General features: G+C 57.8%; 5 protein-coding genes across 6 annotated transcripts; 3 read left to right on the top strand and 2 right to left on the bottom strand.

Annotated features, from left to right (window-relative positions):
• Positions 1 to 105: 105 nt before the first annotated feature.
• ARL16 (ADP ribosylation factor like GTPase 16) lies at positions 106 to 3896 on the top strand. Of its 2 annotated transcripts, XM_033089524.1 has the most exons (5): positions 106 to 185; positions 411 to 469; positions 905 to 1018; positions 1600 to 1715; positions 1868 to 3896. In XM_033089524.1, the coding sequence occupies exons 1-5, from the start codon at positions 125 to 127 to the stop codon at positions 2037 to 2039; spliced, it is 522 nt and encodes a 173-aa protein (XP_032945415.1). In that variant the 5' UTR covers positions 106 to 124; the 3' UTR covers positions 2040 to 3896. The 2 variants fall into 2 exon arrangements, with proteins under 2 accessions (XP_032945415.1, XP_032945414.1); XM_033089523.1 differs by lacking the exons at positions 106 to 185; positions 411 to 469; positions 905 to 1018 and having other exon boundaries at positions 1028 to 1715; positions 1868 to 3782.
• Positions 3897 to 3925: 29 nt separating this feature from the next.
• On the bottom strand, positions 3926 to 9102 carry CCDC137 (coiled-coil domain containing 137). Its single transcript, XM_033089522.1, has 6 exons — positions 8910 to 9102; positions 8424 to 8557; positions 6924 to 7140; positions 5483 to 5565; positions 5316 to 5395; positions 3926 to 5182 (listed from the first exon to the last, which is right to left on the bottom strand). The coding sequence occupies exons 1-6, from the start codon at positions 9026 to 9028 to the stop codon at positions 4973 to 4975; spliced, it is 843 nt and encodes a 280-aa protein (XP_032945413.1). The 5' UTR covers positions 9029 to 9102; the 3' UTR covers positions 3926 to 4972.
• Positions 9029 to 10847, top strand: OXLD1 (oxidoreductase like domain containing 1). Its single transcript, XM_033089525.1, has 2 exons — positions 9029 to 9270; positions 10261 to 10847. Exons 1-2 carry the CDS (start codon positions 9211 to 9213, stop codon positions 10675 to 10677), a joined length of 477 nt encoding a protein of 158 aa, XP_032945416.1. The 5' UTR covers positions 9029 to 9210; the 3' UTR covers positions 10678 to 10847.
• A 45-nt stretch (positions 10848 to 10892) lies between these two features.
• Positions 10893 to 22680, bottom strand: TSPAN10 (tetraspanin 10). Its single transcript, XM_033089521.1, has 5 exons — positions 22365 to 22680; positions 20317 to 20909; positions 18629 to 19029; positions 17734 to 18382; positions 10893 to 10945 (listed from the first exon to the last, which is right to left on the bottom strand). Exons 1-3 carry the CDS (start codon positions 22398 to 22400, stop codon positions 18636 to 18638), a joined length of 1023 nt encoding a protein of 340 aa, XP_032945412.1. The 5' UTR covers positions 22401 to 22680; the 3' UTR covers positions 10893 to 10945; positions 17734 to 18382; positions 18629 to 18635.
• Positions 13564 to 17491, top strand: PDE6G (phosphodiesterase 6G). Its single transcript, XM_033089527.1, has 4 exons — positions 13564 to 14254; positions 15652 to 15857; positions 16468 to 16508; positions 16902 to 17491. The coding sequence occupies exons 2-4, from the start codon at positions 15712 to 15714 to the stop codon at positions 16976 to 16978; spliced, it is 264 nt and encodes an 87-aa protein (XP_032945418.1). The 5' UTR covers positions 13564 to 14254; positions 15652 to 15711; the 3' UTR covers positions 16979 to 17491.
• Positions 22681 to 23303: the final 623 nt, after the last annotated feature.

Genomic DNA, 23303 nt, shown 5'->3' with positions numbered 1-23303 from the left:
GCTCCGATTGAACCGTGACCAATGAGCATCCCGGAGACGAGGTTTATCCAATGAGAGCCGGGCGGGGGGCGGGCCTTGCGTCACGGCGGTGCTGAGCCTCGGGGGCTGTCCCGCAGGGGTCGGAATGTGTCTACTGCTTGGAGCCACGGGTGTGGGGAAGACGCTTTTGGTGAAACGACTGCAGACTATCTTTCAGTGCTTGGGCGAGGGGGACCGGGGGCCTGGGACGCGGTTGGGGGGGTGCTCCTGGTGTGACCCGGGCAAGGGGACGCAGGACGCCCAAGGGCGGGGGTCAGGGGTCGCTCTGGGGGCTGGAGAGGGGGCCTGGGGCTGTCGGGGGAGGCCCGGGGTGGGGTCCGGCCGCCGCCCGCTTTCTGCTGCTCCGCTCGGCGTCCTTGACTGCCCCGCACAGCTGAGCTCTCAGGATGGGAAGGGCGACCTGGGCGATCCGCCCGCGACGCGGCCCACGGTAGGCTTCCGTTCTCCCGCGGGTTTAGTAGAAACGTACCCCTTGCGGTTTGCAAAGTGCTTTGGGTTGTTTTAATGGAAACTGGAATCCAGCCGGTCCACGAGTTAAATGCAACCCTGGGGGAACGAGCAGGGCGTCACGGGAAGCCGTTGGTCCCACTGGGACACAGCTGCGATGGAGGTGGGTGCATGGCGGTGGACCCCGAGACACCCCCACTGCTGTCGCCGGTGGCCACAGCCAGCCCTAGCTGAGGGTTAGGGCCCTGAACCCCTAGAAGCGTTTTTAGCCCCCATCGTTATTGGGTTCTGCTTTAGGGTCTAAGACTCTGAGAAAAGAGCCTGTTGGGTTTGGGTAACAGTGTAAAGCGCTGGGCACTTTGCCCTTCAGGAGCTGCCAGTGGGAACGTGTGGCGGTCTGTGCATTGTTTTCCCACAGGTGGGCACCAACCTTACTGACATCGTGGCCCACAGAAAGATCACCATCCGGGAACTGGGGGGGTGCCTGGGCCCCATCTGGTCCAGTTACTACGGAAACTGTCGTTCTCTCCTGGTGGGTCATACCTTTGAACTTTTAGGGAAGTTTGTCCCCATTTCAGTATTGTGCGGTCCCCGAGCTCACTTTGTGTAGGATGGAGTTTGGGTTCTTGGGCGGCTATGCCAGTCAAGGAAACACGGCCCGTGCCGGTCGCTTCCTTCTGGACACCCAGCCTGACCCCTAACGCTCCCAAGCTAATACCAAGGCTCACAGGCCTCCTGAGGGCAGTATAGGTGCGCTGCAGCTACCTGCCTGACGCCTGCCCACTCTGCCTTGTTGCTCTGGATGTTTTGTTTATGCTTGAACTCTGCATCCCTCGGGTTTGCCCCATCCTGACAGGGCCTGTGCCCCAAATTCCAGGACCCTTCCTGGGAGAACTGATGGCCACACAAGGAGAGAGACTTACATATAGGTGGAAACAGGTGACACCTGGTCACTCTCATACACCTTGTTTTCTGCTTCTGCCTGTCCCCAAAGCCCTTTATTTCAAAGTCACTTGGCAGTTCCTGAGCCAAGTCTGTGATGCCCAGGGGAGGAGACTTGACAGGGGCCGTCTGCATCACAGAGCAGCCCTACACTTTTTCCCTTCTCCCCAGTTCATGATGGACGCCTCCAACCCCACCCAGCTCTCTGCATCCTGCGTGCAGCTCCTGGGCCTCCTTTCTGCGGAACCACTTGCAGAAGCATCAGTCCTGATACTCTTCAATAAAACGTACGGCTCCGTGAGCCGAGAGGGAGGACAGGATGCCCTGGGAGGAGCTCCCTGGGAGTGGAGCCAAGGGGGTGGCTCCTTAGGGAGGGCCTGCATTGGGGCTGTGGGTGGTTTGTGCAGCCCACTGTGACGAGGCTCTTCTTTCGCCCCAGTGACCTGCCCTGTTACATGACCATAGAGGAGATGAAGTCGTTAATCAGGCTCCCAGACATCATTGCTTGCGCCAAGCAAAACATCACCATAGCAGAAATCAGTGCCCGGAAAGGCACTGGCCTGACAGAGGTGCTGCGCTGGCTCCAGGACACCCACAGAACCAGCACTTGACTTCTGGGTTGAGAACATGGCTGGGCAGCTCAGTGGCAGGAGGCAGAGGATGACACCGCTTGGCCTCCGGCGGTTTGTTCTTGTAAAGACGGGGTGACTGTTGTAAACCTGCAAGGTGGGCTCCTGTGCAGAGTTGCAGTGATGGGTAAACTGAGGCATGCAGCTTGCAAAAACAGCTGACCTCTGAATGAAGAGACTGTCCCAGCGCTGGGAGAGTACGACAGGCCTGCCAGACCTCTGGTCCTCCTGAGCACCCAGGGAAGCTTGGAGGGTTAGGGTTCCCTCAGGTAGCAAGGGCCCTGATGGAGCTCATCGCCAGGTCCTCAGGGCCACGGTTGCTCGGTGTCCCGCATCTGCCCCGTCCTTCCATTTCAGCCGATGGAGCCTGCAGAACACCTGGTGGTGGGTGGATGTGTCCTATGGCCCACTTAACAAGTCACCACAAACTGGCTTAAAACAACAAGTTTATAAGCAGTTCTTTAGGCCCGAGGCCTAAAATCAAGGTTTCAGCGGGGTTGGTTCCTTCTGGAGGCTCTGAGAGAATCCATTCTTTGCCTCTCTTCCAGCTTTTAGTGGCTGTGGGTAATTCTTGGTCCCTTTGACTTGTGGCTGGTACAACTTCTTATAAGGACACCTGTCATTGGACTTAAGGCCCACCTAAATCCAGGATGATCTCATCCTGAGGTGTATAATTACATCAGTGAAGACGCTTTCTCCAAACAAGATCACGTTTGCATGTTCCAAGGGTTATGTCTTAGACATGGTTTGGGGGCCACTATTCAACTCACTACACTTGGTTAAGAAACCCTGATCCTGGGTGGCCGGACGGCTCAGTTGGTGAGAGCACGAGATCTTAACAAGGTTGCCCGTTCAATTCCCACATGAGATGGTGGGCTGCGCCCCTGCAACTAAAGATTGAAAACGGTGACTGGACTTGGAGCGGATCGGTCCTGGAAAAACACACTGCTCCCCAATATTCCCCAGTTAAAAGAGAAAAAGAAACCCTGATCATGAGTGTGGCCGTGAGGTCTCTCTGAATAGCTTTCTCTGTCTCTGCTGTCAATTTAGGCCCCTGGAGCATATGCTGCCTCCCGTCTGGAGCAGCAGGCTCTGCATAGTTACCATTCGGCCACTTTGATGGGTGGGGGAACATTTGTTCATGTGGGGGGTTGTAAACAATGTCCTGGAAGAAAATTTCTGTATATCCCGCAGGGGTGACGGGCTCAGATGGTGTCACTTCTCATGGCATGCCTTTGGGAAGGTTTGATCCTGGCTCTTTGTGGTGCACAGCCTGTGCCACCGCTGAGCGCCATCTTCTCAGACATGCCCAGTGAATCACCTCCACTTATGCCACTGAACAGCCCTACACATGGGCAATCACCCCAAAGGGCTTGTAGACATCCCCAATTTCAGGGGATATCCTCTGAGCAAAGCCTGGAGAGAAACATGAAGCGTTAGGATCTCTGAAGCTGTAACTCATCAGTTCTTCAGCTGAGGGTGTAGGAGTCCCAGGAAAGGGTTTAGCACTAGGCCTGAGCCCTGGGACCTGCCCTTTGAGCCAGCAGGCAGGAAGGCCCCCTTCTTTACTGGGAGCTTCTGAATTACGTAAACCATATTTTACATATTCCAAAACAACGCAACGGAAAAATAAAAGCCTGAAAAACAATCTTAACTGTCTATCAAGTTGGAATGATAACCAGAGAAAACCTCTTAAGGTGACATTTGAACACAGTTGGCCTGTCTTCAGTTGGACAGAACAAAAAGAACTAACGTTTTAAGTGTTAGTGTATACGTCTAGTGTAGCACTTGGTATTAGAGCTGTTTTATGGGTTGTGTAGGAAAAGTAAGTATGAAACACTTTCAGTGGAAAAGATGCAAACAAAAACTCCTGTAATATTACATTTTAATAGCAAATATAAACTCAGAACTTTAAAGTTACGTGTTTTTTGATTCATACAACGGCCTGTCTGCTGAAATGGTATGGAAACGATCACACCCCAGCATCGAGGAGCATTTCTTAACCCAGATCTTGCTTTCTAAATACCACACCCCACCAGAAGGCACCAGGGTCCCTCCCTTACAGAAGCCACTGACTCCTTTTCTCAGGCTGGGTCCGAGCTGGAAACCTGACTCAGATGAGTGTCCAAAGACACAAGGTCCCCCCCTGGTCAAACGTGGGGCAACTTAAACTACGAGAGAACCCCCAAAAGGTAATACAAAAACCAACCTGAAATTTATTGTACTGCACTGTTAAAATCACTTTGGAGACCTTATTTGCCACTAGAGGTGACTGACAACTGCTAAGGTAGATCTCCTCCAAAAATGGGTCCCCTGTGAGAAATGCTTCCTGAAACTTGTGCCCTCGGTGTGGGTCGCGTCATCAGTCTCCGTACCTGGACCAAAGCTTGGGGGGGCTGCACCTGCCTCGGGACGGTTAGCAGTGGCTCCATGAGAAGGTCTAGGTGGTCTAGGTGCTGCCCCCCGTCCCCATCTGCTGCCTGGCGCCTGCTTCCAGCTGCCCTGCTCTTGAACCCAGGGGAGCCTGTGATGGGTTTAGCTGACCTAAGTTGGTGGTATCTACAGTTAATTGGCATCTGGGGACAGGATTACGGGATTGGCCCAGGTTGTGTCTCGGCCTCGACCTGTGTTTAGAACAAAGATGTGGGCGGTGCCAGGCTCACAGGAACAACAGTGGCTGTCCAGGCACTGGCCCCACTTACGGGGACTCGGGACAGGTGACGGAGCCCAGCGGGTGGTCACTCACGAAAGAGCAGTTTTTAGGGAGGGAAAGAACGACAGCCAAGACCTAGAGCTGCACCTGGGAGCTGGTGCACGAAGCCCTGGGGTCCCAGGGTGTGTCCAGGGAACAGACTTTGGTCTGCAGGCCACCTGCCCGCTCCCCCCACCCAGTGGGCAGCCCTGGTCCCTCGCCATCACAGACGCGTCTGTGGCTTTTTCCCGGGAGGGTGGCGGGCTGACCGAGTCCCCTGGCACTGCCGCAGCTTCTTCAGTGCCCTATAGGCCTGCACGGCCCGCTCCCTCTCCTCCGCCACGATCCGCTGCCGGGCCAGAGAGGTGGCCGAGGGCTGGGACACACCGCCAGGGCTCAGGAGCACCCGCAGCATCAGTGGTTTCTTGCCGGGCTAAGGACCGGGGATGAAGGCGTGGCACAGGTTCAGGGAGAGGAGCTAACCGCCTAGGCCGATCCCATAGCTGCGAGCCCAGTGAGACACGCGCTCATTGGGGACCCCGGGCAAGCCCTCCGCTCCCGCTTACCTGGCCCCTGCTTATGCTCGTCCTGGGCTTGGCGGTCAGCTCAGGGGGCTGCAGGGCGACCTCGCCAAACTTCACCGTGTCTGGAGGGGCAGAGGAACACGACTGAGGCCTGCTGTCTGCCCCTCTGGGTCGCACCCAGGGCTGATGGGGGGCCTCAGGAAGAGTACCTTGGAGCAGCTCCTGCTCCAGCCTCTCAGCTGCCTTTTCCTCTCTTCTCTGCCGGACTTTGTCCAGTCGCCGCCTCTGGAACCTGGGGAGAAAACAATGCCACTGGGATCCCTAGGTCTCATTCCACTGGACTTGGGGTGACAGCAGTCACTCTGCCCTGGAGGGACACCCGCGGCAGAGTCCAGCCGGCTGCCTCCAAGTCCCCATTCCTGCCACCCGTCCCCCCGCCCCCATAAGTTCCAAGTCAGTGGTTCACAGCGGGTGTGACTGGGCCCTGGGGCACAGCTGACAACATCTGCAGACATTTTGACTTGTAACAGTGGGGGGGGGGGGTGCTCCTGGCACCTCATGGGGGAAGCCAGCGATGCTGCTCACCGCCCCTGCAGAGGACGGCCCCACCCTGAAGAATCTTCTACCCCAAGAGTCAACTGTGCCGCTGCACACGACACGGCCCCTTAATGACTGGAATCGTAATGTTTAATGATGTAAAGTTTTGGAGATCACTGTGGTTTTCATAGTATCTGAGGGCAGTTTTCTGTAACATAATCTTCACTGGCTGATATGACAAGTATGAGAAGAATTCAGACACCAGAAAACTGCACAGAGCTGAAAACAATCTTTCATGGCTAATAGAGAAACTTCTCATGAAAGCTTGGGTCGGTTCATCTCAAGAGTTGTGGTTAAGGCAGAAACACACCTCAAAGAGCCCTTGTTTATTAAAGCAGATCCCCAGCCCCCACCACAGGCTCAGGACGGTGACACACAACTTCCTTCCCAGACTTCTCCAGAGCCAAGGGCAGGGGTGGACTCTGTCCCGGTGCTGGTTGCCACCCAAAGGAACCCTACAAGGATCTGAGCAAGCCCGAAGCCGGCGTCAGGGGTATGTCATTTGCATAAGACTTGTGCAAATGACACAGCTAAAGCCCCTCGAACCTCCTCCGGACATGAAATGTGACACACTCCAGGTCCAGGGAGACAAGGTGGCGCCTGCCGACCAGAGGGGGGAAAACCCCAAAACTGCGTGTCAGCCTCATCCAGATCCCCCAGCCACAGTCCTGATTTCCACAGCGCCTGGCATGGTCCCGTGGCCAGCAGGCCCTCCTCGGGGGACACTGAGCCTCATCTTTTCTCCACTTGCCTAGAGCAACCAGCCTGTGGACGGCTGCCCTGACCTCCTCTGGCTCACGGACCCAGAGAGACGCAAAGACAAAGCCAGGCTCTCGTAGTTCCATGGGTCAGAGCCTCCCTGAACCTCCGAGGTTAAGAAGTTCAGACGTAAAAAAAAACAGTCGTCTGCTGACCAGGGTTTGTAACTTCTTTCCAGGCTTTCCCTGAATCTTGGCGCAGGGTGGGGGTGCTCCTGGCAACAAAACGCCGCCACTGCAGAGACAATCCCGGGACCCGCAGCCCTGCTTCCCCCAGGCCTCAGCCCCCACTCACGCCTTCTTCCCCTCCGACTTCTCCTTGGGAGCCGCCTGCGCCTCGGGCTGCCGGTCAGCCTGATTCTTGCTGAGGAACAGCACGTGCTGGGCCTCCTGCTCCATGCGCTGGACATAGGCCCCATCGGACTCCCACTTCCTCTGCTTGAACTTGGGGACAGCAATGTCTGGATCCTCTCCCTTTGCTTCCTTCTCCGTCTTTCTGAAGGCCACCTGGGCTGAGGACAAAGGGAGATACGGCATGAGGGGCAGGAGGGAGTGGGTGGTGCCAGGCTGGCCGCCACGCTCACTTCCCCTCCCAAGGCTGCAGGAAGGGAAGACCAGGCTCCAGAGGGAGCAGCCCAACTCTACTGGCTAAAGAGGAGCTAAGACGCCCAGTTTGGGGCGCACAGGAGTGGGTCCCCACAGCCCACTGGTACATGTCTGCCACGCGACTCCACTGAAAAAGGAAACAGGACACAACATAAATGTCCATCAATAGGTGACCAGTTGAATGGATTCCCCTATGGTTATCCAGAGACTTCACTGCACAGGTATGGAAGACAGCAGGGGAGAGCTATGCACAGGAATGTGGAAAGATCTGGAAAGTCTTCTGCGAGTAAAAACCCAGGACTAAACAGCATGTAGACGAAGGTATAGCTGTCACTACGTGTCGTATTTCTCCTGGGAAGGTACACAAGATGAACAGTGGTTTCTTTCGGGGGAGGGAGCAGGATTCAGAGACAGGAAGGGAAGCTACACCTCACTTCATACCTTTCAGAACTGTTAGATTTTACCATATAATGTGAGTTTCTATCTTTTAAACAACTTAACCCAAAAGAGCACTTTCAATAGAGAACGGCTCCAAATGTGCCGTCTCCCCAGGCCAGCACACCTCCTCTGCCTTCCCCACCCTTCCTCTTCATTTCACTATCCCTATGGCAGCCATAGAAACGCCAACAAAAAGCCTAAGGTTTACAAAGAAATTGTCAAACAGCAGTGCCGTAAAAGCAGTCCTACGTTTGGGAAAACAAATACGTATACACACAATCACAAACACTCCTGAGAGTCACCTCTGGCAGAACCAGACGGGTGGGCACCAATCTGGCCCAGGGGGAGGGGTGGGAAGGGTGTTTCTCAGGTGGGGCCTTAACGTAACCCCCAGAAATCATCCACTTCTCTCCACCCTCATTTCTACACTCTGGTCCAAGGAACCATCCTTTCACACTTGCAAGAGCCTCACTGGCCTGCCCTGTCCACTCTCCCTCCCTCCCTTTTAACAGCGTGACCTGTCCTCAAAGTAAACCTGAACCGACCACCCCCCAAAAGGTCTCCACTGTTCTTGGGAAGTCAACACTCCTTACAGGAGGCTCAGGAGCCTTCTGAAGCCTCATCTGAAAGCACACTGCCACCAGCCTCTGCTTTGGCCCTGGTGACACTGACCTTCCCTCAGGTCACTGACACGCCATTAAATATTTGGGCATTTAAGCTTTATTGCCAGCCACGTGGGCCCGCACATTACCCTCTTTCTTCCTTTTCTTGTAACTGGTGGGGTTTTTCATCTCCTGGCGGCTCCTCATAATCTCTCGGAGCCGGAAAGGGATTTCCTGTTCATCCTGGTTCTTGGGCTTGCAATTCACTTTCTTCTTTTCTTTGCTAAGAAGGAGAACACCAGGGTGAGAGGCATCCCACGTCCAACATAAGCAGAATCAGAGAAACGGAAGGTGGGCCTGGAAAAAGAAACTTTGCAGACCACCCTGGCTGCTGTGGTGCCGCCGGAGGCCGTCCCTGCACCGGGTTCTCGCAGGACGCTGGGGTGAGAGGCGCTCCGACAGCCCCAGGGTGGGCCATCGCGCCGACCTCGTCCAGGATGGCAAAGACGGCACCCTGGAAGTGGAAAGTGGCACACCGGAGACTCCCTCCCGCGCGCCCACGGCAGGACAGGGCAGGGCGCTGGGCCTGGCCAGGGAGAGGCCCGGGCACAGATTTCAGGGCGGTGAGAACCGACCTGCGCGGCCTGGGCCACGGCGCCGAGCGCTGTTTCCCCGGGAGCTGCTGCGGCCGCCCGGGGCCTCCAGACCCCGCCGTCCGCGCGGAGGCCGCGGCCCGGCTCCCGGATCTCGCCATCTGCACGCCGGCGCTCGGGAAAGAAGCCCCTTCCGCCCTCGGCACGGTCCCGCCCCACGACCCGCTTCCGCTTCCTGCACTCAGCCCCGCGCTCCGTGGGGCGGTGCAGCTCTCGGCGGGCCGGGATTGGCCCGGGTGCCGGAGGCTGGGGCGCGCAGGCACCCTGGGCCCAGCTGCGGGCGATGCTGCTACGGAACGTGGCCCGGGGATCCCTGGCGGTGGCCGCAGGTGCCCGCTGCTCGGTAAGTACCCGGCAGCGGCAGGGGTAGGGGCAGGGGCAGGGGCAGGGGCTGCGCTCGGGAGGCCGGGGCCGGCAGGGACCGAAAAGCACCCCCCGCCCGGCCTCCAGTTCCAGGGGACTGCGGCTGCAGCAACCGCGCCTGGGGCGGGCGGGACAGCCCGCGGACCTCGCCTCCTGTCCGTTTTGCCCTCGCCAGGCACCGCGCCCGGTTTTTGAGAAGGGTCATTCTGCCACTGGGCGGAGCCCCGGGATAGTACCAGCCGCCTTCTGAGCTGGTTTCCTCCGTCCGGAGTATCTGTTGAACGCCTGCTGTGTGTGAGCCCGTTGGGGAAGCCGCAGTGAACGAGGGTCTGATGCTTCTCGCAGGAGTTAGATAAATAAGTAAAGTTTGGTCTGTTTCAGTCGGTGTTCAGCGCTCTGGGACACAGAGTAGGAAAGTGGACCCTGGGGCCCGGCTGAGGCTGAAGGAGGTAGGGAAGGCTGCCCACAGACTTTGGAGGGGATGGCCTGGGAAGGCCGGAGCTTCTCATGTGATGGAGAGAAGCAGGGATGAATGAGTGATGCGAATGTCAGACGGTGAGAGGGGCAGAGCACAGCTGTACTGGTTGGACAGGGAGAGGTGGCTATGTGGCCAGGAGCTCACTGGCTGTTCCAACCGCTGCTCCATCATCCACAGGGCAGAACCATCTGAACTGGAGGTGACAAGCTTCCTCCAACCCCACCATCTGCTGGAAGGCATGTCTAGTGACTGGCCCTGAACCCAGCACTTTTCACGAATCATGTCATCCTCATACCCACCATTACATCCATTTTACAGATGGGAAACTGAGTCTAGAGATGAAGGAACTTGTCTAAGGTCACACAGGAAGTGAGGAAGCTGAGAAGGACATGGAGCCCGCTGCCAGTGACAGGAGGCTGAAATTTCCTTGGAGCTGGGGGTAGGTGAGGCCTTACCAGCTTCCTAAAGACTCAGGCTTATCTGCATTCTTAGGGGCCATGCCGACTCTCCAGCTGGGACTGGCGCCAAAGGCTTCCTGGAGGCGGCAGCATTCTGCGCAGGTACCATGGCCGGACCCCAGTGAATGAAGGCAGAGCTTTCGGGAAGGACCATGTGGAGGTGGGCTCCCAAACAGGTGCAGATGGCACCCAGCAGCCCAAGTCCTCCCTGCCCAGTGGGGGCCCCTCAGAACCCTCATACCCTCCGCCACCCGAGCTGCAGCCCCCCACAAACTGCTGCCTGAGTGGCTGCCCCAACTGCGTGTGGGCAGAGTACGCAGAGGCACTGCTGCAGCACTACCAGGATGGCGGGGAGCGGGCCCTGGCCGCCCTGGAGGAGCATGTGGCTGACGAGACCCTCAAGGCCTTCCTCAGGATGGAGATCCGGCTCCGTATGCGGAGTGGACGCTGAGCCGGCCTGGCGGGACTCCTCCCCCCACCAGCTCCAGCCCACCAGCTCCTACCCAGGACGCGGCACGGCCGTCTCTACACGTGGCCCCTTCATGGGACTTGTGGCGGGGTATTGGAAGAATTATTTATTGACTTCACCTGAGAATAAATAAGTTCTCTGGTGGTGAGACAGAAGGCTTCTGTGTTGTCGGAAAGGCTTGTGAAGCCTCGTCAAAGAAAGGCGCAGTTGTCATCAGGTGTTCACTGAACACCCAGAGCCATCACCAAACCTGTGAGGGTGAAACAAGACCATGTCCTTGACTGTTCAACTGACAGTGACCCCAGGGGCCCCCTTCCGTGTCCCAGCACCCAAGAATTCCTGCCCAAAGGTCAGCCGTGGTTACTAGCAGTGCAGCAGAGGCAGGACCAACTGATCCCTTGGAGCTGCTGTTTGCAGAGCCCTTGACATGCACGAACGCCCCCAGACAGCCCGGAAGGTACCCCGTTCGTCCAGCTGCAGTCAGTCCCCAGCTGCTGGGGTCCTTGGGAGACAGCCATTCACCGGCCAGGTAGAAGGCCGCAGAGCACCTGCGGGGGCCTAAGCTCGGCTTAGCCACCAGTCCTTCCAGCCGACTTGGCCGTGGCTCCCCAGGCAGCCGGCTGGGGCGGATGGAGCATCAGTGGCCGGGACTTTATCTTAGGGCCCTCGCTGCCCATGGCCATCTCCTGCTTCCCTTCACCCATGGGAATTTTCCCAGCTCATCTCCCTCCCCTCAGCAATTCCAAACTCTGATACCAGTGGCCTGGACAGGGCAGGACTTAAATGAAGTTATGCCAGTTTTATGTCCTCATTGAAAAGCTGAGGTTGTAACGCTTTCACATAGGATTGGAGCTGACACACAGGTCTTCCCTTTAATGTGAAGCCAGTGTCTCTCACAGAGGTCTGTGCACAAGAGGCGGAAACCAGCCAGCACAGCCTGATGTTGCGCTAGTGCCTCTCATGTCACCCGCTCGTCCATGCCGTCGTCTCTCACAGCTAACACGTGTCATCAGGTTTTAGACGGGTTCAGAGCAACATTATAGCAACGCATGTTTATTACACTCTATCTCAGAGGGCGTCTACTTCGACCCTGTCCTCGTACAGATTTGAAAATGGCCCAGGAAGAGAGATTTTCCCAAGACGGCAGCAAGCAGAGCCCGGTACTATCTGGGGCCCGCTACAAGGGGCCTACCACGCAGCGGTAGTTTATCTCAGAGATGTAGGGAGAGGTTTGCTGTATTTTTCTCCAAAATGTGGATTTACAAAAGTTTTTCTATAGGCGTATGTGTGGATATTTCCGTGGGTTTACACATGTGTGTGTACGTATGCATACTCGTACATCCCACCCAGTGGACCCTATGAAATCAGCCTTATTTTAGAATTCAAGTCATGGCGAAGACCCTTGCAGTGTGACATCCCCAAAGAGAAGCCACTGGCCTTGCCCCTTGCAGTGGGGCAGGCCCCCTTCTAGATATAAAATATGGCCGAGGATGCCGGCGCAGTGTCAGCACCAAGCTCGCTGAGACTAGTCTGCAGGTGCAGGTCTCGTCTTCATTCAATGCACAGGTACTTACCGACCATCTGTGACTTACCCGGCACTGGGCTAGAAGCTGCGACCTGGTAGGAATCTGTGTGCCCCATTCCACTCTAGTGTGGAAGACAGGTTAACAGGACTTCTCCGACCTCACACCTGTCAGAACGGTCATCATCAAAAAATCAACAGCAAATGTTGGCGAGGATGTACTGTGGGGGGGACTGCAAATTGGTGCAGCCTCTGGGGAAAACAGGGTGGAGATTCCTCCAAAAGTTACAAACAACTACCTTCTGACGCAGCAATTCCACTCCTGGGTATTTGTCTGAAGAACTCCAAAACACTGATTTGAAAAGACATGCACCCCTTTGTTCATTGCAGCGTTATTTACAATAGCCAAGATATGGAAGCAACCTCAGTGCCCATCAATAGACGACTGGATAAAGAAGCGGTACATGTGTAATAATAGACTATTACTCAGCCATAAAAAAGAATGAATCTTGCCATTTCTGACAGCCTGGACGGACCTATAAGTATTATGCTGTGTGAAATAAGGTAGACAGAGAAAGACATACCATATGATTTCATTTACATGTGGAACTTAAAAAACAAACGAACCAAGCAAAATAGAAACAGACTCTTAGATGCAGACAACAAACTGATGGTTGCCAGAGGGGAGGGAAGTGGGAGGATAGGTAAAAAAGGTGATAGACAATAAGAGGTACAAACTGCCAGCTATAAATTAAGTCACGGGAATCTAATGTACAGCATAGGACAAATAATATTGTAGTAAGTTTGGTGACAGATGGTAACTAGACTTACTGTGGTGATCCCTTTGTAAGGTATTATAGATGTTGAATCACTGTTGTACACCTGAAACTACTATGATACTATATGTTAGCTATACTTGAGTGAAAAATTTTAAGGGCCGGCCCGGTGGCTCAGGTGGTTGGAATGCCGTGCTCCTAACGCCGCCGGTTCGAGCCCCACATGGGCCAGTGAGCTGCGCCCTCTACAGCTAAGATTGTGAACAACAGCTCTCCCTGGAGCTGGGCTGCCGTGACCTGCCGTGTGCTGCCACGAGCTGCTGTGTACTGCCGTGGGCTACTGTGTGCCGCCATCAGTGGCTGGTGGCCAGCGTGAGTGGCCGCCAGCCAGCAAGAGCTGCCATGAGCTGCTGTGAGCGGCCGACTGACCAACGACTGGCGACCTACTGCCTCAGTGGGGAGAGCGCAAGGCTCCTAACACCAGCACGGGCCAGGGAGCTGTGTCCTACACAACTAGACTGAGAAACAACCCTTGAACCGGAGTGTGGGGGGGAGGCGGAAGGAAGTGGGGGGTGGAATCGTTTTTAAAAGAATTATCCAAACTTACGACTGCATGATAAGTGTGATGAAGGAAAGTCCAGCTACCATGAGGTCTATGAGACAGGCATCCTGGTCTAGCCTGGGGGGCCCTAAGGAAACAACGCTGGAGCAGAACTTGGAAGTCCCTAAGGAAAGGGGTGCAGCAGGTACAAAGGCCCTGGGGTGGAAGGGGCTGCTTAGAGTACATTCAAGGGGAGGCCTGTTTGTCAGCTCAAATCCCTTGTGAAAGGGTGGGATGACAGGTGAGGTCAAAGAAGTGGGTAGGGGCCATGAAGGCAGGTTCTTCAGAAGTCAGAGGACTGAGAGGTGGGGAGGCTTGAGACAGCCGCTGCTGCTGTTTCTTCTTCGTTTCAAAGATGAGTAGGTTTGGGAGAGTCCTGCCCTTCTCGCTGTTCACGGTCACACGTTCCCTCCCTGTCCTGGCCCCGTCCCTGGCCCTGGCTCCTCTTTTCCTCAAGCCCTTGACTGCACCTGAGCCCTTTTGCCATCCCCAGGGATCCTTGGCGGTGGGGCCCGCCTGAGTGGCCCTGGCAATCTCATTAGTGTCGGGGGACAGTCCTAATCAGCTTACACAGGGGCAGGATAAAAGCCCAGCTGATGCCCTGGTGAGAGAGGCCCGGCACTCACACCCAGCGCCCCCTGAGACCTGCCCCAGTGCTTGGTGAGTACTGACCGTCCCCGGTTGCCTTTCCTGGTGACCACTTACCCAAGGGTGTTAGTGGGTATCTGCCCAGAGGGTGGGAAGCTGGTGGGCTTTTCACCACCATGCTGAGGCCGGGGTCTGCAAGAGTTCACCTACCACCTTCTTCTTCAGAGAGGACGCCCAGCTGATCACTTCCTCTGCTCCCCCAAGTCAAACAGTGGAGCATCCTGTCCCCAAGTCCAGTGATGGTCTGGGAGCCTCAGGCCACACACGCTCAGTCAACATGAGTGGGCACCAGCCATAGGCCGGGCTGGGGCAGGCAGCTCGGGCAGCGGTCTCCGTGGAAACATCTGAGAGCTGGCGCTCCATCAAGGCTCAGAGCTTCCCACGGCAGGCCCATGACTCAGGACTGGGGAAGGGGTCCGGCTGGGCTGTTGAGGAGTGGGCGTCAGGGTCTGAGCGGCCAGGACCACCAGGCCTGCTGCCGTCCACCTTGGACCCCTTCTGGAGCTGGTCCTGGCACAGAGGCTGAACCTTAGGGAAGGATGGCCCATAGTGGGTCCACCCCAATCCCAGGTGCCCGGTACCCACCACCGAGCCTTCCTTGTCAGTGAGACCACCTGTCCTTGCCTCCCAGTTAGTCTCAGGCCGATGCTCTAGCAGGCAGCTGTCGGCAGCCCAAGGCTGGAGTAAGGCCCTTCATCCCACCAGATTGGGGGAGCACAAGGAAGGGAACCCAAGAGATGGTGCCTTGGACGTGCAGTGAGGGGGCAGTGGCTCCTGCCTGTGTCGTGTGCTTAGCCCCAGAATCTTCTGGGCCCCAGTGGCCCTGAGGGATTAGTCTCCCTCTGGTGCTAATAGGCTTCGAGGAAGCTGAGCTGCCCTTGACCTTGCCAAGGTCACCAGGGCTTAGGGCATTTGAGGAGAGGATGGCAGGTCACCCAGTGCAGTGGTACAAAGACACCAGCAGGTGATGCTGGCATCCAGAGCGGGCTCCACTCACAAGTGCGCGGCCCAGCAGAGGGAAGACATTGCTGGGGTGAAGGGTGCACAGCTCAGCTCAGCGTCTCACTCTGAGGCCGGCCGCTTCCCTGCCCAGGCACCTTGTTTTCCCATTTCTCGGGTCATTCTCCATGGACACTGCTGGGTGGCCAGAATGCCCCGTGAATGAGACCCAGTGTCCCAACCCCGTGCCCCAGGGATTGGGGAGGGGAGCACAGAAGGGGAGACACGTGAGGAGGGGTGCACTGGGGGGCTACCCAGCACGCTCAGCCCCCTGCCTGGCCCCAGTGGAGCCCCACATAGAGATGGCAGTGGGCTGCTGTCTGGGTCTCAGGCTTCAGGGTTTCCTCGGCTCTGGTGGGTTGAGACCAGTAGGAAGTCTGACTGAGACGCCCTCCCCCGGTCTGCCCCAGCCCACAGCGTGAGGGAGTCCAGAAGCCAAAGGTCGCCGCAGGGCCTCTGCCAGCCTGGCCATGAATCTGGAGCCACCCAAGACCGAGATCCGGTCGGCCACCAGGGTGACTGGGGGGCCCGTCACTCCCAGGAAAGGGCCCCCAAAATTTAAGCAGCGGCAAACCAGGCAATTCAAGAGCAAGCCCCCCAAGAAAGGTGTCCAAGGGTAAGCAGAGCTGGGGAAAGGGTGCCTCTATGGGGGGGTGGAAAGGTCCAGCCCCAGGCTGCACAGCAGGGAGGTGTGGCTGGGGAGCTCAGCACCCTTTCCTGGTTGAGGGTGGTCCCATCTTCCTAACAGTTCCTGAGGGCCTGAGAAGGGCCCGTATCAGGGCCCCCCATCTCCCAGCATGGGGGGCAGGAGAGACCCTGGGAGGCTCCTGTCACTCTCCAGCTGTTATTGCCAAAAAGTATGGAAAGTACTGCCACCTAGAGACTAAGTCACAGCCACACACAGCCCCACACACACCCAGGGCACACTCGCCGCCCCACGTATACACACCCAGGGCACACTCACTGCTCCACGTATACACACCCAGGGCCCACTCACTGCTCCACGTATACACACCCAGGGCACACTCACCACCGCCACACACACACCCAGGGTACACTCACCACCAGGGTACACTCACCACCCATACATATACTCCCAGTGCACAGACTCACGCATATACTCACAGTCCACGCTCTTAGGAACCTGCACTCAAGTGCAAACACAACCCCACTCACCCCACTCCACTCTCTTCTTGGCCGCCACCCTGACCCCTCTGTCCTTGCAGGTTTGGGGACGACATCCCTGGAATGGAAGGCTTGGGAACAGGTATGATTACTACTAGGGTCCACCCAGGTTCCCCCACTCACCCACCCACCAGTGTGCGGGGGCCCAGCCTCCTGCTTTCCCAGGCTCACCTAGGGTGCCTCCCCCAGCCTGGCCTTCATTTTCTCTCCAACATCTAGTGTCACATCCCCCTGAAGTGGGTTTGTTCCCACACTGTGAGTTCACCAGGTGCTGGGAGGGGCTGGAAGAGAACGAGGAGCCCTTGCTGTCCTTCTTTCCCCATCAGCAAGGCACATCTCCCATCCCCTCCCTTGGGCCTGCTTCACTCACTGTCTCAGGATTTGTACTCTCAGCACTTGGGGTGTGGACAACAGGGCCCCAAGGGGATGGTGGGGCTATGGGACCCTCCTGGACACACTGGCCCCTCTCCTGCAGACATCACGGTCATCTGCCCATGGGAAGCCTTCAACCACCTGGAGCTGCACGAGCTGGCCCAGTACGGCATCATCTAGCACCAGACCTGGGCCGGTCCCAGGACCCTCCCCTCTGCTGCCCACCCCACCCCTGTTCAGGATCCTTGCGAGGAGGCCCGCCCCGCCCAGAGTGTCCAGACCGCACTGGTTGTCTGGAGACCCTCGAAGGGCGGCAACCTCAGGTCCCCAGACACCAGGCACCCACCACCTCCCTGCAGGATGCCCGTTTGGGGCTGGCCAGGCCCTGCTTAACTTCCAGAGATATTGCCCACAGACCCTGTCCTCCCGTGGCTGAAAACCCAGAGCAGGACCTCCCAGGAGTGTCCCCCACATGTCCCCCCTCGTATCCTTCCTGTCCAGAGGTGAGGACAAGCTCCCCCCACTAGCCATGCCCAGCTGGTGCCTTTGGGTCGGCATGGTGGGTAGCAGGAGTCCTGGGGCATCAGCGGGGGGGCCCTTCCAAACCCACCACGCCTGTAGGAAGCTTGTCCTTTCCAACATGGCGCGCATTTGTTGACCCCATTTTACAATAAAATTATGTGCCCCCACTGACCCATCTGGGGTGTGTTGGGAATTGGGGTGGGGCCCGAGTGTGTGAGCGGCTCAGCAGGAGTGTATGGGTAGAGACGCAGGGCAGTGGGGGTGGCAGGGGCCTGTCCAAACTGTCCCTAGCTGCAGCCATCGTCCAGAATCTGCCAAGTTCACGTCCACATGGGTGAGGCGCAGTGACCAGACCGTGATTCTCGGGAAGGGCCCTCTGTGACCCCATTTATGTGAAAGCCAGAAAGGCCAACCTAAGGGAAGAGGATGAAGCTGCAGCAGAGGTGACTGCAGGGAGGGGCGAGGGCGCCTGCTACGGCAGGATCTTGACTGGGTGGGCAGTCCACAGGCGTTTAGCTAGGTAAGACTTCCGCATGCTGTCCACGTGACATCAGTGCAATTTACTGTATAAATGATTCATCAGTAAAATTTACTCCCCCAAAAAGCCTTCTGGAAAGAGGCCTGGGCCTCAACCCCAACCACCACAGTGGACAGGAGAGGGGGAGGTGGCCTCAGAGGACGGCGGGTGGCTGGTGTCAGGACAAGGGGTCTCAGGCGTGGGCTGCGAGGCGGTCGTTCGGTGGTTGAGAAGGAGGTGGGAGGCAGTTGGAGGTGGGGTCTGAGGATGACCTCAGAGGCAGTGTCCCACACGGTCATCCAGGTGGGAGGCGGGCATCATCACAGGTGGGTCTTTTAGGCTGGGCCCTTCGGTGGGGCCTCACAGGCAGGGGTTGCAGTTGGGGCTTCTGCAGCAGGATTTTCATCCAGCCCTCCTTCCAGCCCGGCACCCTCTGTGGGAGGCAGACACTGCCAGGCAGTGGCCGGCGGGTCAGCCTGCACTCAGACCCCAGCGGTTTGCAAGTGAGGGGGCAGTGCCAGTTGGTGGTCTGGGGGCAGAAGCCTCTGAAAGAGGGAAATCAGGCAGCGGCTGGGCCTCAGGGAAGTAGCAGAACTGGGTAGGAGGTGGGTAGCCCCGCCCTCGGGAAAAGGGACGCTGGAGGCCCGAGGCACAGCAGGTGGAGGAGGCCAGGTGTCCGAGGTGCATGTCCATAGTGCCCCACGCGGGACTCTGACACCTTCCTTGGGAGGGGAAGTGAGAGGAAGCCTGCGGCATCACACCCCATCCCGGTGCCCTGACTTTTGTCTTACCTTCCGGTCATTCCGGGGCCGACTTGGAGGCGGGCAGGTCGCGTGGGCCACGGCTTGTGTGGACAGGCGCCGCCGCTCCGCCCGCTCCGGAGCTCTCCGCTGCCCCCTTGCGGGCAGCTAGGGCCCTCACCAGCCGCGTGGCCAGCAGGAGCTCCGCCCCCTGGACTACCACCACCGCGATCGCCCAGCCGCCCACCGCCCGCATGTTCCTGCGCAGCCACCCGCGGAGTGGGGTGCCGCAGCCCTCCAGGTGCACGACTCTCTGAGCTGCATCCTCATCCAGGCCCAGGGCCCCGGAACCGCACTGGTCGTTGATAGAGGCGCCATCTTCCCGGGGGTCGATGCAGCAGGAGGCCGGGAGGCTGCAGGCCTGGATCCCCGGGGAGCTGCAGTTAAAGTACCTGCGAGGGCACCGGCAGTCAGTCTGGAGGGCAGCGGCCGCTGTTCTGGGACCCGATGCTGCGTCGGACGTCTCTTACCCACACTTCCGTGGCACACACATGCATAGGCACACGAACACGCACATGCAGTCATGAATGCACAGGCATGCTGTACACACGCACAGAGGCCTGAATCCACACGTGCACAGACACACACACATACACACACAGTACCCAGCTTTCTATAACTGATCCTGGCACTGTGGGTGCCCTCTGTACGTGCAGGCGGTGTAATAACTTCTTGGCTGGAAGAGATGTATTTAGAGAGATGGTGAAGGGAGAGACAGGCGTTTGATGAGGGCGGGGGGAGATGCTGCTGAGTTGGTGTGAGCTCGTCCAGCAGAGCAGAAGGTGGGCTGAGGCCTGGCAGGGCCTCGGTAGTGGTCAGTGGGTCTAGCAGGGATAGAGGGGCAGCACTGGGCAGGGACAAGAGGTGGCAGACTGGGAGGAGCCCCTAGGACTGAGAGGCAGTGGTGCCCTCGTCACAGCCCCAGGTGCGTTTGGCCTTTGACATGTGTCCAGGGCCCTGAAACCTCCAGGTTTATCTCTCACACTCCTTCCCAGGCACTGTCTCCTCTCCCAGAATAGTGGGTCTCACTAAGGCAGGCTCTCGAAGGCCAGCAGGATACATGGCCATGACGTCCCCAGGGGGCTGCCACCAGTCCAAGGTCACACACAGCCACCAAACGAGAACATGTGTCTGCTTGGAGAGTGCCTGGTGCAGGAAGGGGCCCAACACGTTCCGGTGACTGTTGGGCACAAATGGTCAGTTTTCAAGAGTCCCCATGTGACTCCATCTTCTTGTTGCCCAGAAAGGCCCAGGGGAGGGGCATGTTCCGTCTGTCGTAGGGGTCACATGGAGAGCACATGAGGGATAGGTGACAAAACAGCTATCCTTGAGCAGAATGGAAAATGTACCGCGCTGTATTCCTAAACACAATGCTTGAACACACACACACGACACACACACACAGTGGAGGGAGAGTTCCTGAATTAACCTAAAAGCTATTTTCATTTGACACTAAGATGTTTTGTAGGATGTCCTTACCTAAAAAAACCCCAAAAGTGACTTTCTAAGTCTGATGGCTGAGCCTCTCCGTTAGGGTCCCCGCATGTCCACCTGGTCCTGGCTGGGCCTGAGCGTGTACATGTGGGAGTGTGCACACATGTGAGTGCATACACGTGGGGCTGTGTGCATGAGTGTGGTTACCGGGGGCCACCCTCCTCCCTGTTGGCTGCAGGACTCACAGGTTCCGCTGCCAGTCCTGGTAGGAGGCGGCCCCACAGCACTGCAGCCCGAGCTGCACTTGGTCCATGAGGAACCGCAGGTCCGGGTCATCCTGGTAGTGGGTGATGGCCACGCGCAGGGCGTGCTCCAGGCCGTCCTGCAACGGACCCCAGAACGCCACCACCAGGGCCCCCGCCAAGGCCTCCAGCACCAGAAAGGCCAGGAGGCCCCCGGAAAAGCAGCGCAGCAGGCAGGCATTCTCACAGAGGGCGCCCAGGCAGCCCGCCAGGCTCACTGCACTGACTGCCAGCCCCCCCAGCACCAGCCCCAGCATGGGGTCTGCGGGCAGGGGGCCCCCCCAACTATCCCCCAGAGACCCCTTGACGGCCAGGCCCCAGAGCCCGATGGCCAGGGCCAGCAGGCCAAGCAGAGAGAAGAGGAAGTTGGACAGAAAGGTCAGGCACTTGAGGCAGCTGCTTCCCCAGGGGAGGGAGGGGGCCTGGCCTCCCCCAAGGCCTGGCCTCCACGCCCATCTCTCCTGGAGCGCTGGACCCAGGTGGCGCGGAGTGAGTTGGCTGCTCTTGGAGAGGGGTGGCTCCTGGCCCACATCGTCCTGCAGAGGGAGGAGGTACGGGGGGGGAGGGGGGTTCTTAGCAGTGCGACCCCATGGTATGGGGTCAGAGCCTGCAGGGGGAGGGGGGCTCAGAGATGCCAGCCAGCCGCAGACATGGGAGCTTCCAGGCGTGTCCCGGACGGTGTGGGTCCTGGCTCCTTTGCAATGGCATGACTACACTGTTCAAGTCCACGGTGGAGATTTAGCAAGACGACCGCAGGAATGTGTGCTCCGCAAACACACACCTCTCCCTGCTCCCCTCTGCCTCTATGTGATGAAGGATGTGGTCACACGGGGACTTCTCCACCCCGGCCAGGAGGTGGGGGCCCACCAGGCAGAGGGGCTCGCTCAGGTGACTGCCCTTCCAGCCTTCCCCCTTGAAACTGGCCTCGATGTCCCAGGATCCACTTGGTCTCCTCCACTGAGTGCAGACACTGTGCTAGGCCCACAGCAATGAGGGCCAGGCTTGGAGACCAGGGCTCTATGGGTTGCACGGCCTTGCCATCCAGCAGGACATTCAGCCAAGCCCAGGGGACCCTGTCCGTACCAAGGTGAGGAGCAGAGGGGTGCTGGTGCCCCCACAGAGGAGAGGCTCATTTCTCGGTGAGGTTTGGAGAAGCTGCTAAGGCTGTTCCACTTGGCGCCTTAATGGACAATCTCAATTTCAGATCTGCCTGTCCCCCCCCCCCCGCACCTCAGCCCCTCCACCCACAGGCACCCAGTTCTGCCAGTGATGCAGTGACTGGGGGAAGGATGAGGAAGCTACGGCCCTGTGCCCTGGCTTGGTCCCCTTCTGACCCAGTATACCAGGAAGAAGCTGTCACTTCACTCCCCACCTGTCTGGCTCTGCCTGATGCTCCATTGATTCTGGACTCGGAGCAGAGAAGAGGGGGGCTATTTATCAGCCCTCCAGACCCAAAAAAATCAGTGGGAGCTGAAGGACAACTGCTGGTGCCAGTTGTGGGTCTGCTGGAGGCATGGGTCTGGGCTGGGAAGGGGGGGCATCTCCTAGCTCCATGGCCACCTGGGAGGGACACGAGCTTTCAGTGCCTCCTACACCCTGAGCCAGAGGTCACCCCCAGATTGGCAGAGACTCCACCCCGGATCCCTTGTCCAGTGACTGGCACTGGACTGAGCGATAGGGGCAGTGAGTAAGGGGGCAACAGTGGAGGTGAGAAGGCTGAGGGGCCTGGGGGAGGGGAGGGGAGCACATGAGGGAGGCCCACCAGCCCTGGTGTGGCCGTCCCCTGGGCGTGTGCTTTCTTGGGGGCACGGGCACAGTTGTGCTGGGTCAAAAACAAGAGCAAGGCCGGGTCACATTGCAGAGTCCGAACAGGATGCTGGGTGAAGTTAAGTGCTTGGTTAGTAAACCGTACCCCCATCTTAGCAGTTCCCATGGGCCTTGGGGCTGGGGACAACTCCAAGCCCTGGGAGGCCACGAGGGTGCTGGCTTACCTGGGACAGCAGGGGGCTCCTTTCCCCCTCCTTCATCCTCCACTAGGACAGGTACGCGGGTCCCCTGTCTGGCCACTCTGGCTGGGACACCAGGGCTGTTGCTGCCGTGTCCCCGGCTGCTCTGGGAGCTGTGAGCCCAGGGCTGGGTGAGCTGTGAGCCCCACCGTGACACCACAGTCAGGATGGGATCACGTGAGGAATCACGTTTTAGGGCTTAAGACAGCCCCTGCTTGTTCAGTGGCAGACAGGCTATCTTGCTTCTTGAGCGCCTGACAATCCCCAGTCATGAGGAGCTTCCATTCCAGCACAGGGGAGTCATAAAGCAAGCAGAGGTCAATGTATGCTACTTCACACGGCCGTAAAAATGATGAGGCCAGCAAAGGCGGATGAGGGATGGTGGCGGTGGTGATCGGCGGTGGCCTCACTGTAAGATGTCTGGCTCCTGAGGTAACTGAAAACAGGGACACACGCAAGGATTGGACACACATATTCACTAGTGCCAGAAACAACCCAGAGGTCCATCAGCGGAGAACAGATTAAACAAATGTGGTCGGTCCATGCAGTGGAATATTACTCAGCCACAGACACTCGATACACCTTGGAGGACCCTTGAAAACAGGATGCTCAGTGAGAGAAGCCAGTCACAAAAGTCCACATGGTGTACGATTCCATTTATATAAAATATTCAGAATAGGCAAAGCCACAGAGACGGAGTGAAGATTGGTGGTTGCTGGGGCTGGGGACCGGGGGGTGGGGACATAGGGAGTGATGTGCCTGAGGCAGGAGCAAGCCTGGGAAGTTTGAAGGGTGGCTGTACATGAAAGAGTGTCACGTGTGTCGTCATGTAATGCTCGAACATGACTGCACTAGGAGACTCACGAGAAGACATAGCCTGTCCTTCTGTACGCGTGTAAGGAACACATTTGGTTACAAGACAAG

The sequence above is a fragment of the Rhinolophus ferrumequinum genome, chromosome 21 (assembly GCF_004115265.2).
Source record: "Rhinolophus ferrumequinum isolate MPI-CBG mRhiFer1 chromosome 21, mRhiFer1_v1.p, whole genome shotgun sequence".
NCBI classification, from domain to species: domain Eukaryota; kingdom Metazoa; phylum Chordata; class Mammalia; order Chiroptera; family Rhinolophidae; genus Rhinolophus; species Rhinolophus ferrumequinum.
Note: the sequence above shows the minus strand (reverse complement) of the source record. Positions and strands in the feature narration are given on the sequence as shown.

Excerpts from the sequence above, each read along its gene's own strand:
- ARL16 (XM_033089523.1), top strand. The coding sequence starts at position 1,300 with ATGCTTGAACTCTGCATCCCTCGGGTTTGCCCCATCCTGACAGGGCCT. Across the intron at positions 1,716-1,867 it reads CTGATACTCTTCAATAAAAC|TGACCTGCCCTGTTACATGA; the intron begins GTACGGCTCCGT and ends CTTTCGCCCCAG.
- CCDC137 (XM_033089522.1), bottom strand. The coding sequence starts at position 9,028 with ATGGCGAGATCCGGGAGCCGGGCCGCGGCCTCCGCGCGGACGGCGGGG. Across the intron at positions 8,558-8,909 it reads CCGTGGCCCAGGCCGCGCAG|CAAAGAAAAGAAGAAAGTGA; the intron begins GTCGGTTCTCAC and ends TCTCCTTCTTAG. Across the intron at positions 7,141-8,423 it reads CAAGAAAAGGAAGAAAGAGG|CCCAGGTGGCCTTCAGAAAG; the intron begins GTAATGTGCGGG and ends CTTTGTCCTCAG.
- OXLD1 (XM_033089525.1), top strand. The coding sequence starts at position 9,211 with ATGCTGCTACGGAACGTGGCCCGGGGATCCCTGGCGGTGGCCGCAGGT. Across the intron at positions 9,271-10,260 it reads CCGCAGGTGCCCGCTGCTCG|GGGCCATGCCGACTCTCCAG; the intron begins GTAAGTACCCGG and ends CTGCATTCTTAG.
- PDE6G (XM_033089527.1), top strand. The coding sequence starts at position 15,712 with ATGAATCTGGAGCCACCCAAGACCGAGATCCGGTCGGCCACCAGGGTG. Across the intron at positions 15,858-16,467 it reads CCCAAGAAAGGTGTCCAAGG|GTTTGGGGACGACATCCCTG; the intron begins GTAAGCAGAGCT and ends CTGTCCTTGCAG. Across the intron at positions 16,509-16,901 it reads AATGGAAGGCTTGGGAACAG|ACATCACGGTCATCTGCCCA; the intron begins GTATGATTACTA and ends CCTCTCCTGCAG.
- TSPAN10 (XM_033089521.1), bottom strand. The coding sequence starts at position 22,400 with ATGAAGGAGGGGGAAAGGAGCCCCCTGCTGTCCCAG. Across the intron at positions 20,910-22,364 it reads GGAGCCCCCTGCTGTCCCAG|GACGATGTGGGCCAGGAGCC; the intron begins GTAAGCCAGCAC and ends CTCCCTCTGCAG. Across the intron at positions 19,030-20,316 it reads CAGGACTGGCAGCGGAACCT|GTACTTTAACTGCAGCTCCC; the intron begins GTGAGTCCTGCA and ends GTGCCCTCGCAG.